Source organism: Schistocerca americana, chromosome 2 (genome assembly GCF_021461395.2).
Source record: "Schistocerca americana isolate TAMUIC-IGC-003095 chromosome 2, iqSchAmer2.1, whole genome shotgun sequence".
In the NCBI taxonomy this organism is placed as follows: domain Eukaryota; kingdom Metazoa; phylum Arthropoda; class Insecta; order Orthoptera; family Acrididae; genus Schistocerca; species Schistocerca americana.
This window is the reverse complement of record NC_060120.1, coordinates 635,584,204-635,601,775: the sequence shown is the minus strand read 5'-3', so window position 1 is coordinate 635,601,775 and position 17,572 is coordinate 635,584,204. Positions and strand designations below refer to the sequence as shown.

General features: G+C 41.8%; 1 protein-coding gene across 3 annotated transcripts in view; it reads left to right on the top strand.

Annotated features, from left to right (window-relative positions):
* LOC124595334 (plasmanylethanolamine desaturase) overlaps positions 1 to 17,572 on the top strand; it is a 72,487-nt gene that overhangs the window by 11,184 nt on the left and 43,731 nt on the right. For all 3 annotated transcript variants that reach the window (XM_047134041.1, XM_047134043.1, XM_047134040.1), the window contains one exon: positions 10,535 to 10,746. In XM_047134041.1, the coding sequence (XP_046989997.1) occupies positions 10,535 to 10,746 (212 nt within the window). The remainder of the gene's footprint in view (positions 1 to 10,534; positions 10,747 to 17,572) is intronic.

The following is a 17,572-nucleotide window of genomic DNA, read 5'->3' as shown; positions in this document are numbered from 1 at the left end:
AACCTGTTAGTAGGTTTTCAATGTTTCTTTCTTGTACGGTGTCGGCGAACTTTTCTCTTAGGGTGTAGAGGATTGCACTTATCCTTCGCTACAAGTTTAATTTTTCTTATTTGGAGCCATATGTTTTTCAAAGAATTTTCTTCTCTTGTTTTTCAATTTCTGAAACTATAGTGTTATCTTTGATATACATTATTCCTATTCCATATAAAACTTCCCACGCATCTATTTTCTTGCACTGTTGCAATTTCTCATTTTACTTTTTTGTTGTAGTGATTTCATGTTAATGTATATGCTTTTTGAAGATTGATAAGTCTTCCTTTGTTGACCATGATGTCCAGTCCTGAAGCTAGTATTATCTCTTCAAGTTGTTTGGAGTACTGTACCTCTGAAATTGTTCTGTGTCCTATTTATTTCTAGTGAACATTTTTACTAGTGTAAACATGACATGTTGGGTTCCAGATATGCGTAATATATATCTAAAAACAAAGATGATGTGACTTACCGAACGAAAGCGCTGGCAGGTCGATAGACACAAACAAACACAAACATACACACAAAATTCTGGCTTTCGCAACAAACGGTTGCTTCGTCAGGAAAGAGGGAAGGAGAGGGAAAGACAAAAGGGTGTTACAAAAAGGTACGGCCAAACTTTAGAACATGTACCTTTACAAGTACGACACAACATGTGGTTCATGCATGATGGAGCTCCTGCGCATTTCAGTCGAAGTGTTCGTACGTTTCTCAACAACAGATTTGGTAACGGATGGATTGGTAGAGGCGGACCAATTATATGGCCTCCACGCTCTCCTGACCTCAACCCTCTTGACTTTCATTTATGGGGGCATTTGAAAGCTCTTGTCTACGCAACCCCTGTACCAAATGTAGAGACTCTTCGTGCTCGTATTGTGGACGGCTGTGATACAATATGCAATTCTCCAGGGCTGCATCAGCGCATCAGGGATTCCACGCGACGGAGGGTGGATCCATGTATCCTTGCTAGCGGAGGACATTTTGAACATTTCCTGTAACAAAGTGCTAGAAGTCATGCTGGTACGTTCTGTTGCTGTGTATTTCCATTTCATGATTAATGTGATTTGAAGAGAAGTAATAAAATGAGCTCTAACATGGAAAGTAAGCGTTTGCGGACACGTGTCCACATAACGTATTTTCTTTCTTTGTGTGTAATGAATGTTTCCTGAAAGTTTGGCCGTACCTTTTTGTAACACCCTGTGTGTGTGTGTGTGTGTGTGTGTGTGTGTGTGTGTGTGTGTGTGTGTGTGTGTGTGTGTGTGTGTATATATATATATATATATATATATATATATATATATATATATATATATATATAAAAATCAAAAAAAGTCTTTCCGCTCCCAGGATTGGAATGACTCCTTACCCTCTCCCTTAAAACCCACATCCTTTCGTCTTTCCCTCTCCTTCCCTCTTTCCTGATGAGGCAACAGTTTGTTGCGAAAGCTTGAATTTTGTGTGTATGTTTGTGTTTGTTTGTGTGTCTTTTGACCTGCCAGCGCTTTCGTTTGGTAAGTCACATCATCTTTGTTTTTTGATAAATTTTTCCCACGTGGAATGTTTCCCTCTATTATATATGGCACTTTCACAGGTGGCCCAGTCTCTGATGAAGTAGGATAAGCCTGTGTCACACACACATACATTCTTACAAGCAAGCACACCTCACGCACTGATGACTGCCATCTCGAGCAGCTCGGACCACAGTCCCACTGAAGAAAAGCAGCATTATGGAGGGGGTGGGGGAGGGGCAGTGATAGCAGAGTGAAGAGTGCTGAATGGCAAAACATCCAGGGACTAGGTGGAGGCATGAAGACTGCCAGGCAAAGTGTTAGCTGGCTGTGGGGCAGGTAGGTGGATAGGGGAGGGGGGGGGGGGGGGGAGGAAGGTGGGGTGGGAAATGAAAAAAGGAGAGTAGCCGGGAGGGGGAAAGATGAGATGGTGCATTGGCAGAGGGCAGCACACAATGAGGGTGGAGTATGTGGGAGACAGTAGATAACTGTAAGTTGAGGTTGAGATAATTTTGGGATAAGAGATTGTGTTGTAGGTTGACTCCCATATGCAAAATTCAGAAAAACTGGCAGTGGAGGGGAGGATCTAGATAGTACAGGTAACGAAGCAACCATTGAAATCAAGCATGTTATATTCGGCAGGATGTTGTGCCACAGAGTGGTCTACTTTGCTCATGGCCACAGTTTGGCAGTGGCTGTTGATCCTGGTGGACAGCTGGTTGGTAGCCAAACCAGTATAAAAACTGTGCAATGATTGCAGTAGATCTGATACATGACTTGGCACTTTCACAGGTGGCCCAGTCTCTGATGAAGTAGGATAAGCCTGTAACATGACTGGAATAGGAAGTAGTGGGTGGGTGTATTGGGTAGGTCTTGCACGTGGGTCTTCCAGAGGGATATGATCCTTGTCACAAGGGATTGGGTTTGGGAGTGGCATAGGCTGTGGAGGAGGTTGGGTGGGTGATGGAACACCACTGTAGGAGGGGTGAGAAGGATCTTGGTTAGGATGTCCCTCATTTCAAAGCATGATGATAGATAAAGACATGAAGAATGATGTTAAGTTATTTCAGTCTGGGTGGTATTGAATTATGAAGGGGTCACTCTCTAGCTGGTTCTTGGAGGCGGTGGGAGGATTGGGTGCGTGTGGGGGGTGGGGGGACACAACACTGGAGATCCGTTTGCAGACTATGTTTGGTGGATATTGCCTGTCTGTTAAGGCTTTGGTGGGACCTTCAGGACACTGGGCAAGGGAGTTCTTGTCACTGTAGATATGCTGTCCCCAGTGGCCAGGCTGTATGGGAGGGTTTTCGGTGTGGAAGGGATGACAGCTGTTAAAATGCAGGTACGGTTGGTGGTTGATGGGATTAATAGGGAGAGGTATGGCTGGAGCCATCAGAGGAGGTGGTCAATGTCCAGGAAGGTGGCACACTGGGTTGAGGAGGACCAGGTGATGTGAATAGGAGAGTAGGTGTTGCGGTTGTGAAGGAGTCGGGATAGGTTTTCTTGGGCCTTAGTCCAGATCATGAAGATATCTTGAATGAACCTGAACAGGCAGGAAATTTGGTGTTTTGGGAGGCTAGGAAGGTTTCTTCTAGACATCCCATAAACAAGTCAAATTGGGGGGGGGGGGGGGGGGGCGGGGTTGCCTTGTGGGCAACCATGGCTGAACTGCAGATTTGTTTGTATAGCCTCCTTTCAAAGGAGAACTAGTTGTGTACTAGGAAATAGTCAGTAAGTGTATGAGGAATAACATAGTTCAGTTGTGGAAAGACCATGGACATGAAGGTTGTTAGTGTACAGGGAAGTGGCATCAACAATGATGAGTAGGAATCCATGAGGTGAAGGGATGGGTGTGGTGGTGAGTTGGTGAAGAAAGTGGTTGATATCTTTAATATGATAGATTAGATTTCTGGCTAGTGGTTGGAAATGTTGGTCAGTGAAGACTGAAATTCTTTTAGTTTGAACTTCTGAACTATATTGACATAAAATTTTTAAGTAATACATTATCTCATGTGATATCTGGAGACCTGTCTTAGATGATACTGTTTTTTAAAGTTTTATTTTTATTTTATTTTTTCATACATCATACTTAATTTTTCCTTTAGCATCAGCCCTAATTAATTGGCCATCTGCAAACACTACTAATTTAACAATGATTTAGTTTTTGTAACATTTGTACTTTTATATCTTTGATATCCCTTTCCTATTTGCTGATAACACAGCAAACGTAATACACATGTTAAAAATGAGTCGAGGAGAGGCAGTCTTCTTGTTGTGTTGGTGTATGTGGTGTATTTGCTTTAAAAGTACCAGAGGTTCCATCTGGTAATTTCACTGTTGATGTTGTATTCTTGAGTATTTAATGAATTATTTTATCCATTGAGAGTTCTTTGAGTGTCAAAAATGAGCTGGTAATGACTGTTTTAGCATATCTTTAATGTTGTCTTTAGATTTCATAAACATTAAAGTGAAGACAAAGCAAAGGGTCTGCCAATTATGATTTGCTACCTCTGTCAACTTTAAAAAGCCCTAAAACTCTGTAAGTAGGAAATCAAAGAGGTGAACTCCGGATAAATTGAAAGTACCAGGGGCTATGGAGAGTTTTAAAAGGACCATTAGGCAAAGATTCACTGCAACGGGAAAGGAATACAGTAGAAAATGAATGGAAACTTTCAAGAGCAGCAGCAAGTCGTATACTCGTAGCTCACTCATTTGTTACATAGTTTAATTCTTAATTTCTTTGCGTGTTTTTGGTACTTGCATGGTTTAATTCATAAATTTTGGGCGTATTATAGTATTTGAGAGTTGTAGCATCGCGTTTTAGTACCTGAATAGTGTAAAATCGCGTAGTCTCCTTCCGCCGCCGAGCAGTGTGTCAGCAGTGTGCAAGTAGCAGCATTACTGCATTTACTAGGCAATCTTGTATTTTAATAACCGTTTAAATTTTGTGTCGATTGTTTGTGCTCTCTGTAGATTAGTTCAGATGTTCTTTGCACAACAGTTTTTAGCATGGATAGGGACTGCAACTGCTGTGTTCGGATGCAGGCTGAGTTGGCATCCCTTCGCTCCCAGCTTCAGGCAGTGTTGGCTTCGGTCACACAGCTTGAGGCTGTTGCCAATGGGCATCACTGTGGGGGTCCGGATGGGGGTTTGTCGGGGACGGCCAGCTCGTCCCACGCATCCCCCGATCGGACTACGACTGTGGTTGCCCGGTATACTGCCCGCATTGAGTCTGATCCCTCACCTGTGGTAGAGTGGGAGGTCGTCTCAAGGTGTGGCAGGGGGCGAAAGACATTCTGGAGGGCTGAACGGAAGGCCTCTCCAGTTTGTCTGACGAACCGGTTTCGGGCTCTGCCTCAGGCTGATACTGATCTTCGGCCTGACATGACTGCTTGTCCTGTTCCAGAGGTTGCCCCTCAGTCTGCAAGATCCGGGCGGTCGCAGAGGGTGGGCTTACTGGTAGTTGGGAGCTCCAACGTCAGGCGCGTAATGGGGCCCCTTAGGGATATGGCAGCAAGAGAGGGGTAGAAAACCAATGTGCACTCCGTGTGCATACCGGGGGGAGTCATTCCAGATGTGGAAAGGGTCCTTCCGGATGCCATGAAGGGTACAGGGTGCACCCATCTGCAGGTGGTTGCTCATGTCGGCACCAATGATGTGTGTCGCTATGGATCGGAGGAAATCCTCTCTGGCTTCCGGCGGCTATCTGATTTGGTGAAGACTGCCAGTCTCGCTAGCGGGATGAAAGCAGAGCTCACCATCTGCAGCATCGTCGACAGGACTGACTGCGAACCTTTGGTACAGAGCCGAGTGGAGGGTCTGAATCAGAGGCTGAGACGGTTCTGCGACCATGTGGGCTGCAGATTCCTCGACTTGCACCATAGGTGGTGGGGTTTCGGGTTCCGCTGGATAGGTCAGGAGTCCACTACACGCAACAAGCGGCTACATGGGTAGCAGGGGTTGTGTGGCGTGGGCTGGGCGGTTTTTTAGGTTAGATGGCCTTGGGCAAGTACAGACAGGGCAACAGCCTCAACGGGTGCAGGGCAAAGTCAGGACATGCGGGGACCAAGCAGCAATCGGTATTGTAATTGTAAACTGTTGAAGCTGCGTTGGTAAAGTACCGGAACTTCAAGTGCTGATAGAAAGCACCGAAGCTGACATCGTTATAGGTACAGAAAGCTGGCTGAAGCCAGAGATAAATTCTGCCGAAATTTTTACAAAGGTACAGACGGTGTTTAGAAAGGATAGATTGCATGCAACCGGTGATGGAGTGTTCGTCGCTGTTAGTAGTAGTTTATCCTGTAGTGTAGTGGAAGTGGATAGTTCCTGTGAATTATTATGGGTGGAGGTTACACTCAACAACCGAGCTACGTTAATAATTGGCTCCTTTTACCGACCTCCCGACTCAGCAGCATTAGTGGCAGAACAACTGAGAGAAAATTTGGAATAAATTTCACATAAATTTTCTCAGCATGTTATAGTCTTAGGTGGAGATTTCAATTTACCAGATATAGACTGGGACACTCAGATGTTTAGGACGGGTGGTAGGGACAGAGCATCGAGTGACATTATACTGAGTGCACTATCCGAAAATTACCTCGAGCAATTAAACAGAGAACCGACTCGTGGAGATAACATCTTGGACCTACTGATAACAAACAGACCCGAACTTTTCGACTCTGTATGTGCAGAACAGGGAATCAGTGATCATAAGGCCGTTGCAGCATCCCTGAATGTGGAAGTTAATAGGAATATAAAAAAAGGGAGGAAGGTTTATCTGTTTAGCAAGAGTAATAGAAGGCAGATTTCAGACTACGTAACAGATCAAAATGAAAATTTCTGTTCCGACACTGACAATGTTGAGTGTTTATGGAAAAAGTTCAAGGCAATCGTAAAATGCGTTTTAGACAGGTACGTGCCGAGTAAAACTGTGAGGGACGGGAAAAACCCACCTTGGTACAACAACAAAGTTAGGAAACTACTGCGAAAGCAAGGAGAGCTTCACTCCAAGTTTAAACGCAGCCAAAACCTCTCAGACAAACAGAAGCTAAACGATGTCAAAGTTAGCGTAAGGAGGGCTATGCGTGAAGCGTTCAGTGAATTCAAAAGTAAAATCCTATGTACCGACTTGACAGAAAAATCCTAGGAAGTTCTGGTCTTACGTTAAATCAGTAAGTGGCTCGAAACAGCATATCCAGACACTCCGGGATGATGATGGCATTGAAACAGAGGATGACACACGTAAAGCTGAAATACTAAACACCTTTTTCCAAAGCTGTTTCACAGAGGAAGACCGAACTGCAGTTCCTTCTCTAAATCCTCGCACAAACGAAAAAATGGCTGACATCGAAATAAGTGTCCAAGGAATAGAAAAGCAACTGGAATCACTCAACAGAGGAAAGTCCACTGGACCTGACGGGATACCAATTCGATTCTACACAGAGTACGCGAAAGAACTTGCCCCCCTTCTAACAGCCGTGTACCGCAAGTCTCTAGAGGAACGGTAGGTTCCAAATGATTGGAAAAGAGCACAGGTAGTCCCAGTCTTCAAGAAGGGTCGTCGAGCAGATGCGCAAAACTATAGACCTATATCTCTGACGTCGATCTGTTGTAGAATTTTAGAACATGTTTTTTGCTCGAGTATCGTGTCGTTTTTGGAAACCCAGAATCTACTATGTAGGAATCAACATGGATTCTGGAAACAGCGATCGTGCGAGACCCAACTCGCTTTATTTGTTCATGAGACCCAGAAAATATTAGATACAGGCTCCCAGGTAGATGCTATTTTTCTTGAATTCCGGAAGGCGTTTGATGCAGTTCCGCACTGTCGCCTGATAAACAAAGTAAGAGCCTACGGAATATCAGACCAGCTGTGTGGCTGGATTGAAGAGTTTTTAGCAAACAGAACTCAGCATGTTGTTATCAATGGAGAGACGTCTACAGACGTTAAAGTAACCTCTGGCATGCCACAGGGGAGTGTTATGGGACCATTGCTTTTCACAATATATATAAATGACCTAGTAGATAGTGTCGGAAGTTCCATGCCGCTTTTCGCGGATGATGCTGTAGTATACAGAGAAGTTGCAGCATTAGAAAATTGTAACGAAATGCAGGAAGATCTGCAGCGGATAGGCACTTGGTGCAGGGAGTGGCAACTGTCCCTTAACATAGACAAATGTAATGTATTGCGAATACATAGAAAGAAGGATCCTTTATTGTATGATTATATGATAGCGGAACAAACACTGGTAGCAGTTACTTCTGTAAAATATCTGGGAGTATGCGTGCGGAACGATTTGAAGTGGAATGATCATATAAAATTAATTGTTGGTAAGGCGGGTACCAGGTTGAGATTCATTGGGAGAGCCCTTAGAAAATGTAGTCCATCAACAAAGGAGGTGGCTTACAAAACACTCGTTCGACGTGTACTTGAGTATTGCTCATCAGTGTGGGATCCGTACCAGATCGGGTTGACGGAGGAGATAGAGAAGATCCAAAGAAGAGCGGCACGTTTCGTCACAGGGTTATTTGGTAACAGTCATAGCGTTACGGAGATGTTTAACAAAATCAAGTGGCAGACTCTGCAAGAGAGGCGCTCTGCATCGTGGTGTAGCTTGCTCGCCAGGTTTCGAGAGGGTGCGTTTCTGGATGAGGTATCGAATATATTGCTTCCCCCTACTTATACCTCCCGAGGAGATCACGAATGTAAAATTAGAGAGATTAGAGCGTGCACAGAGGCTTTTGGATGGTCGTTCTTCCCGCGAACCATACGCGACTGGAACAGGAAAGGGAGGTAATGTCAGTGGCATGTAAAGTGCCCTCCGCCACACACCGTTGGGTGGCTTGCGGAGTATAAATGTAGATGTAGATGAGATAAAATAGTTAAGGAAGCAAAGGATCAACCTGGCCAAAACACGAAGTCCAGTAGAAATGTGATAAAATAAAAGATATTGGATTGATGAAAGGAGACATTATAAAAATTCAGCAAATAAAGTAGGGAAACCAGAAGTAGATAACATTCCTTCAGAATTATTGAGGTCCTTGAAAGAACCAACCAAGACAGAACCATCCCATGTGTTATGCAAGACATGCAGTAGAAAAAATATCCATGGATATGAAGAAGAATGTAATAATTCCAGTTCCAAAGAAGGCGGGTGGTGACAGGAGTGAATATTACTAAATCAACAACATGATTAGCTACGATTGCAAAATAGTAACACATTTTGTTTGTACATGAATGGAAAGACCGGTAGAAGCCAACTTGTGGGAAATATCAATGTAGCTGTGGAGAAATATTGATAAAGCCAAACTGACATATTGATAGCATTTGCATATTAAGAAAAATCTTGACAATTTTGACTTTAGTACACTCATAGCAATTGTGAAAGTAGCAGGGATAAACCACAGGGATCAACTCGTACAGAAACAAAGCTGCACTTGTAAGATTCAGATTGCATGAAAGGGAAGCACAAATTGAAAAAGTAGTAATAGTTGTTGCCTATTCCAGATGTTATTCAATCAGTTAACTCAGCGTACAGTAAAGGAAACCAATGAGAATTTTGGAAATGGAATTGCAGTTTGGGGAGAACAAGTTAAACTACAGGTTGCAGATGGTATTGTAACTCGATTTGTTGTGGCAAAGATCTTGGAAGATCAGGTGAAAGAAATGCATAGTCTGGAAAAAGTTTGTAAGATGAACTTAAATAAACTAACTCTTACTGATGGAGCTTAAATCAGGTGATGCGGAGGAGAATTAAGTTAGGAAATGACACTGAAAGTGTTTGGATAGCAAAGTAGCATACTTGACAATGGCCAGAGTAGAGAGGATATAAAATGCAGATTGGCAGTAGTAAGAAAAGTATCATTGAAAGAGAAATTTGTTAGTATCAGATATAAATTTAACTGTTAACAAATCTTTTCTGGAGGTGTTTGTGTGGAGTGTAGCTTTGTATGAAAATGAAACAGACAGTAAACAGTTAAAGCAAGAAAAAAAGAGAAGCCTTGGAAATGTGGGGCTACAGTACAATACTGAAGCGTAGATGGATAGATAGAGTAAGTAATGAAGATCTGATTCTAATTGGGGAGCAAAAAGCCTCGTGACATAACTTAACTAAAAGAAGGGATCAGTTGATGGGACACATCCTGTGACATGGAGCGATAGTGAATTTGGTCATTGACTGAAGTTTGAGGCATAAAAACTGGTCTTTGGACTGGTACAGTTATGGAACTTCACTCTTATCCCTAAATGTCAGTCTCTTACACGTTAGTTCTGTGTTTTTAAGTGCCTTTCGAAATTTACACATTTCTAAGTGTATGAATTCAGTCATAGACTTAGGGGAAAATAGATATGAAATTCTTGTAAAAGAATGGAACCTGTAACAGAAATTTCTTCTTATTTAAATTTGTTTTGAAAATCAAGCTAGGTGAAACTGTTAATGAATGTCCAGATTAACTTTGTGTATCCCTATATCTTTCTTCCTCCTTTTTTTTTTTTTAAGTACATTAATAGTCTTTGGTTGACAGTACACATTTACCAGTGTTCAATATAAACAAAGGGAAAAATTGACAGCAGCAACTGGTGTGATAGTAATGCCCATGATTTGTTGTCTTTCATTCAAAATAAATAAATAAGTGTTTTAAATGGTAGAACTTGTGCAGACAATGTTCACATAATACATAATGCCTGTGTTAGTAGAGTTTGATTTCTGGCATACTGAGTCGATGGTGTCTGTATTTTGATGTGTGTATAGTAATGATAAAAAGAGCTTACTTGGCATATAGAAAACTCATATTGCTGTCAAGAACAACATGAACAAGTTAATGTGGTGAACGTTCTAGCTCAGTTTAATGAACATCAGTTGTGCTAACTTAGATTGTTTCTCTATATAATGAGTTGTTGTCTTTTCTCAGATTTATGCATGTATGTAGAATTGCTGTTAACATCTCACTTCTCAAAACTGTATGCTTAAAGGGTGTTTATATTGCCTATTTTGCAGGTAAAAGAACGCAGGAATGTATCTGCGTGGGAATTTGTATTACTTTAATGCTGGTGAACTTCATATTCATTGTAATCCATTTTCGACTGGAAAATCTCAGCACGATACTTACAGCAGCATTATGTGGTATTGTTACTGCCGATCTGGGGTCTGGTTTGGTGCACTGGGGAGCTGACACATGGGGATCAGTGGAACTTCCCATCATTGGAAAGGTAAAAATTAGCGAATATTTATACTTACATTAGAGAATAGTTAGCAAAGTGATAACCTTACAGTTTAGTGCTGATACTACCGTGCTGTACTTAATGTGGTCCTGATGGAGATACACTACTGGCCATTAAAATTACTACACCAAGAAGAAATGCAGATGATAAACGGGTATTCATTGGACAAATATACAGGGTGTTACAAAAAGATACGGCCAAACTTTCAGGAAACATTCCTCACACACAAATAAAGAAAAGATGTTATGTGGACATGTGTCCGGAAACGCTTAATTTCCATGTTAGAGCTCATTTTAGTTTCGCCAGTATGTACTGTACTTCCTCGATTCACCGCCAGTTGGCCTAATTGAAGGAAGGTAATGTTGACTTTGGTGCTTGTGTTGACAGGCGACTCATTGCTCTACAGTACTAGCATCAAGCAAATCAGTACATAGCATCAACAGGTTAGTGTTCATCACGAACGTGGTTTTGCAGCCAGTGCAATGTTTACAGATGCGGAGTTGGCAGATGCCCATTTGATGTATGGATTAGCACGGGGCAATAGCCGTGATGCGGTATGTTTGTATCGAGACAGATTTCCAGAACTAAGGTGTCCCGACAGGAAGACATTCGAAGCAATTGATCGGCATCTTAGGGAGCATGGAACATTCCAGCCTATGACTCGTGACTGGGGAAGACCTAGAACGATGAGGTCACCTGCAATAGATGAGGCAATTCTTCGTGCAGTTGACGATAACCCTAATGTGAGCGTCAGAGAAGTTGCTGGTGTACAAGGTAACGTTGACCACGTCTCTGTATGGAGAGTGCTACGGAAGAACCAGTTGTTTCCGTACCATGTACAGCGTGTGCCGGCACTATCAGCAGCTGATTGGCCTCCACAGGTACACTTCTGCGAATGGTTCATCCAACAATGTGTCAATCCTCATTTCAGTGCAAATGTTCTCTTTACGGATGAGGCTTCATTCCAACGTGATCAAATTGTAAATTTTCACAATCAACATGTGTGGGCTGACGAGAATCCGCACGCAATTGTGCAATCACATCATCAACACACATTTTCTGTGAACGTTTGGGCAGGCATTGTTGGTGATGTCTTGATTGGGCCCCATGTTCTTCCACGTACGCTCAGTGGATCACGTTTTCATGATTTCACACGGGGTACTCTACCTGTGCTGGTAGAACATGTGCCTTTACAAGTACGACACAACATGTGGCTCATGCACGAGGGAGCTCCTGCACATTTCAGTCGAAGTGTTCGTACGCTTCTCAACAACAGATTCGGTGACCGATGGATTGGTAGAGGCAGACCAATTCCATGGCCTCCACGCTCTCCTGACCTCAACCCTCTTGACTTTCATTTATGGGGGCATTTGAAAGCTCTTGTCTATGCAACCCCAGTACCAAATGTAGAGACTCTTCGTGCTCGTATTATGGACGGCTGTGATACGATACGCCATTTTCCAGGGCTGCATCAGCGCATCAGGGATTCCATGCGACGGAGGGTGGATCCATGTATCCTCGCTAACGGAGGACATTTTGAACATTTCCTGTAACAAAGTGTTTGAAGTCACGCTGGTACGTTCTGTTGCCGAGTGTTTCCATTCCATGATTAATGTGATTTGAAGAGAAGTAATAAAATGAGCTCTAACATGGAAAGTAAGCGTTTCCGGACACATGTCCACATAACATATTTTCTTTCTTTGTGTGTGAGGAATGTTTCCTGAAAGTTTGGCCGTACCTTTTTGTAACACCCTGTATTATACTAGAACTGACATGTGATTACATTCTCACGCAATTTGGGTGCATAGATCCTGAAAAATCAGTACCCAGAACCACCACCACTGGCCGTAATAACGGCCTTGATATGCTTGGGCATTGAGTCAAACAGAGCTTGGATGGCGTGTACAGGTACACCTCTCCATGCAGCTTCAACACGATACCACAGTTCATCAACAGTAGTGATGGGCGTATTGTGACGAGCCAGTTGCTCGGCCACCATTGATCAGACTTTTCAGTAGGTGAGAGATCTGGAGAATGTGCTCGCCAGGGCAGCAGTCAAACATTTTCTGTGTCCAGAAAGGCCTGTACAGGACCTGCAACTTGTGGTCATGCATTATCCTGCTGAAATGTAGGGTTTTGCAGAGATCGAATGAAGGGTAGAGCCACGGGTCGTAACACATCTGAAATGTAACGTCCACTGTTCAAAGTGCCGTCAATGCGAACAATAGGTGATAGAGACGTGTAACCAGTGGTACCCCATACCATCACACAGAATGATACGCCAGTATGACGATGATGAATACACGCTTCCAATGTGCGTTCACCGCAATGTCGACAAACACGGATGCGACCATCATGATGCTGTAAACAGAACCTGGGTTCATCCGAAAATATGACGTTTTGCTATTCATGCACCTAGGTTCATCATTGAGTACACCATTGCAGGCGCTCCTGTCTGTGATGCAGCATCAAGGGTAACCGCAGCCATGGTCTCAGAGCTGATAGTCCATGCTGCTGCAAACATCGTCGAACTGTTCGTGCAGATGGTTGTTGTCTTGCAAACGTCCCCATCTGTTGACTCAGGGATCGAGACGTGGCTGCACGATCCATTACAGCTGTGCGGATAAGATGCCTGTCATCTCGACTGCTAGTGATATGAGGCCGCTGGTATCCAGCATGGCGTTCTGTATTACCCTCTTGAACCCACCGATCCCATATTCTGCTAACAGTCATTGGATCTCGACCAACACGAGCAGCAATATCGCGATACGATAAACCGCAATCGCGATAGGCTACAATCCGACCTTTATCAGAGTCGGTAACATGATGGTACACATTTCTCCTCCTTATAATAGGCATCACAACAACGTTTCACCAGGCAACGCCGGTCAACTGCTGTTTGTGTGTGAGAAATCGGTTGGAAACGTTCCTCATGTCAGCACGTTGTAGGTGTCGCCACTGGCGCCAACCTTGTGTGAGTGCTCTGAAAAGCTAATCATTTACATATGACAGCATCACCTTCCTGTTGGTTAAATTTCGCGACTATAGCACGTCATCTTCATGGTGTAGCAATTTTAATGGCCAGTAGTGTAATATTGGGGGGCTGGTGGTCAGAGAAAACACAATGTGCTATCCCTTAATTTTGTAAGGGTTAGTCTGAGCATATTGTCTATTGTGCTTTCAAATGTACCATGTACTTTTTTTTTAAATACATTGAAACACGAGGCTACAGGGAATGACTGATTACATTTATTATTCAAATAGCAACCAACTGTGTTGCCAGCTTATTACAGAAACAGTGCATTGATACCACATGACAGAAACAGTGCACCATACTAGATATGGCCTTACATTAGCAGACATGTATTGCTTTTGTTTACAACAATATCTTTAATGAATGGTAATAAAGTGAGCAGCAAGACAGCTACTATTGACGATTTCTTTATTGTCAAAACCGGGTACACACGTGACCACCTTCTGTGCTGTTCCTCGTGCAATCATCGCAATTGAGCCACCACACTGTTTGCCCCAATTTATTTTTATGACTTCCCTTCTTCAGGTGTTTGGTTTTTGAGTATGAATGTTAGGGGCATCTTGAGGCACTAATGTGATACTATTTCCACCTGAGGATGCTATTTTAATTCAACGAAACTGGTTGTGACAATAAAGAAATCACCAGTTACAGCTGTCTTGTGGTTCGTTTTACTTCCATTCATTATGAAGTTTAATGGCTGTGGCTGTCTGTGTTATGAAGTTCTATGCATATCATCTTTCTGCTTTAACTCTCAGCACACTCCCTTAAACAAAACAATGTGTTGTCTCTCAAAACCTTTGCAACCATAGTCCCTGAAAATGTACCTTTTAAACAAACAAAAGATTGTAATTGCAATCAAACATAATCTTTTCTTTCAGTTTTCTCAAAAGCAATACAATGGAGAAGTTTAGTTAGAAAGTCAGCTAGTTGTTTTCGAGTTTGATAGTATTTTATGTTGAACCAGCCATGATTTAGCTCATCACTGATCAAATGATACTTAACATGAATGTACAGGGTGGCACACGAAATGTTACCATTTTGGTTTTGAATATAAACTTTATTATCAATACAATCTGAAATGAACATATACTACAATGAAGAGCTGTCCATGGAGATTTGTTCTAACTCAACACATGCTCAATATGTCCATCATTTCGTTTCCTAACTTCCTTCAAATGAACACTGAAGTTAGTGATTACCCTATGGCACATGTCTTCCGTAATTTCATTGCAAACTTGAAGAATAAGTCTTCTGAGCCCCATTAAATTCCACAGCTTCTTGCTACTGCCTTGCCCTTCAACGCGCAGTGGTTCATGCAAGATGGAGCAAGGCCACATACTGCAAACACTGTGTTGGAGTTTTTACACGAGCATTTTGACATGCAGATCATTTCACTCAGATATCCAGGTCGCTTCAATGATGGACAAAATTGGCCCCCCAATAGTCCAGACCTCAATCCATGTGACTTTTTTCTTTGGGGGTACCTAAAGGAAAAAATTTTCCCAAAACGTCCACGTGATTTAATGGAACTCAGAAGACTTATTCTTCAAGCTTGCAGTGAAATTACGGAAGACATGTGCCGTAGGGTAATCACTAACTTCTGTGTTCGTTTGAAGCAAGTTAGGAAACGAAATGGTGGACATATTGAGCATGTGTTGAGTTAGAACAAATGTCCATGGACGGCTCTTCATTGTAGTATATGTTCCTTTCAGATTGTATAGACAATAAAGTTTATATTCAAAAACAAAATGGTAACACATTTCATGCGCTACCCTGTACTTGCTTCTTTTGCAGGTTTGATGTGATTTTAGTTATCAACACTAAGTTCCATTTTCATGTTTTTATCCAGCAATTTTTCTATGAAAGGCTTCAAAACTTCCATCTCTTGACAGCATTGAGAAGCAAATATGTATTCTGCTTCAGTAGTAGATAGTGCAGCAACACGACGTTTCTTGCGATGCCAACTGATTGTAGAATAATTGTACAGAAATATGTATCCTATTGTACTTTTATCTCTTTCCTATCAACTGCAAAATCCCCATCACAAGAAGCCACTATTTCTTGTTCTTCTGATGAGTATATTATTCCACTCCCAGTCATTGAATTCAGGTATCTTAAAGTTCCCTTCAGATTTTGATTGTCTGTCTGATTTGGATTACTCATTGATCTGCATATGCAATATCCAATCTTGTTTTATGTGCTAAATAAAATAAACTGTCTATTGCTTCATGATATGGAAAGTCTGACTTTGGTGCATTGATTTCTTCAATTTCCCCTTGGGTTGAAATGGGAGTTGTTACAGTTTTTGATTTCTCCTATCTGTATGTTTTTACCATTTCTTTAGCATATTATTTTTCTTATTGAATACTGTTATGTTCTTTTTAATTCAAGTCCCAGATAAATTGTTGGTTCTTTATCAATTGCTATATTAAAATTTTTCTTCAGTTTTTGCAGGGAATTTTCATTTGACAGATGTGTTCTCCAAACAGAATGTACATGTACAACAAGATACATTTTTTTCTCAGTACCTGATTTGTAAACAAAGTGGTCAGATTTCAGTTGGATAAGGTTTTCACTCTTACAAAACTTGCTCAGTCTCATGTTCCATTGCAAAGGAGCTTGTTTCAATCCATACAGTGCCTTTTTGAACAGGCATATTTTCCCAGGTGCTTTGTATGTCAGGGACATCAGCTGACAGTAAGAAAGCCTGCTCTGACATCAGATGTCATAATTATCGAATGTTTTTATGCAGCAAGTGCAAATAGGAATATGAGGGAAAACAAAACGAAAAATACCTTTAAAACCCAATTTTAGTTGATCCTGTTGACATCCTCTTGCAACTAGTCTAGCTTTGGACTTTCAATTATCCTTTTTCTTGGAAATCTGTCTTCCCATAATTATTTCTTTCCGTGAGCAGTTTCTTTATTCCTCAGAGTCTGTGTTTCATTTTTCCTCAATGACTCATTCTTTTCATTTGTAGCCCTCATCCAATTTTCCTTGTTTTCATGTTCAATGCATTCCTTGTATGTAAGCATGACATCAACGTAATAAATATTTCATGTCTTGGTTCTTTATGTGTGTTTTATCTTATGGAGTTTCTCTTCTTTCTTCTGAATCATCTTTCTTCTTCTGGCTCCTCCTCCTCCTCCTCCTCCTCCTCCTCCTCCTCCACCTCCTTGAGAAATAGTTTTCTACAGCTAGATTTATTGCTTCTCTTAGGTTTTCTTTTCCATTTTGTCTTCATATTAATGAATAAACGCAACATTTCTTAATTCAGATAATTTTCAGACATAGGATGACGTAGCCATTGTCTGTATACCCTACAAGAAACACCTCTTTCAGCTCTTACATTGAGTTTTTTCTAAATTCCCAAATTGTTTTGTGAACACCATGGATCCAATAATGCCCAATCTTCACAAATTTGTTCTTCCTTACCACATTTGAGCTGGGGTCACACAGACAGCTGTAGTAGGGCTGAGCTGTTCAAGAGATAAGCTGTAGGCAAGTCTGTGTGGCTCCATATTTTGTTTCCAACTTTCGAATCAAACAACATGGCCCTTACTTTTTTCATGAGAGTAATACGATTTATTCTGTCTTACAATTAAGTTGAGAGACACTTTGTTTAACACTCACTACACCTTAATTTTCATTCCATTCTATAAAGTAAGTACTTCTGTACTTTCCTCCTCTGTCACAACTTATGTTTCTCTGTCTTCAGAGTGAGAAATGATCTTCACCTTTGCTTACATATTCCTTATATAGTCATGTTTCATCTTTGTG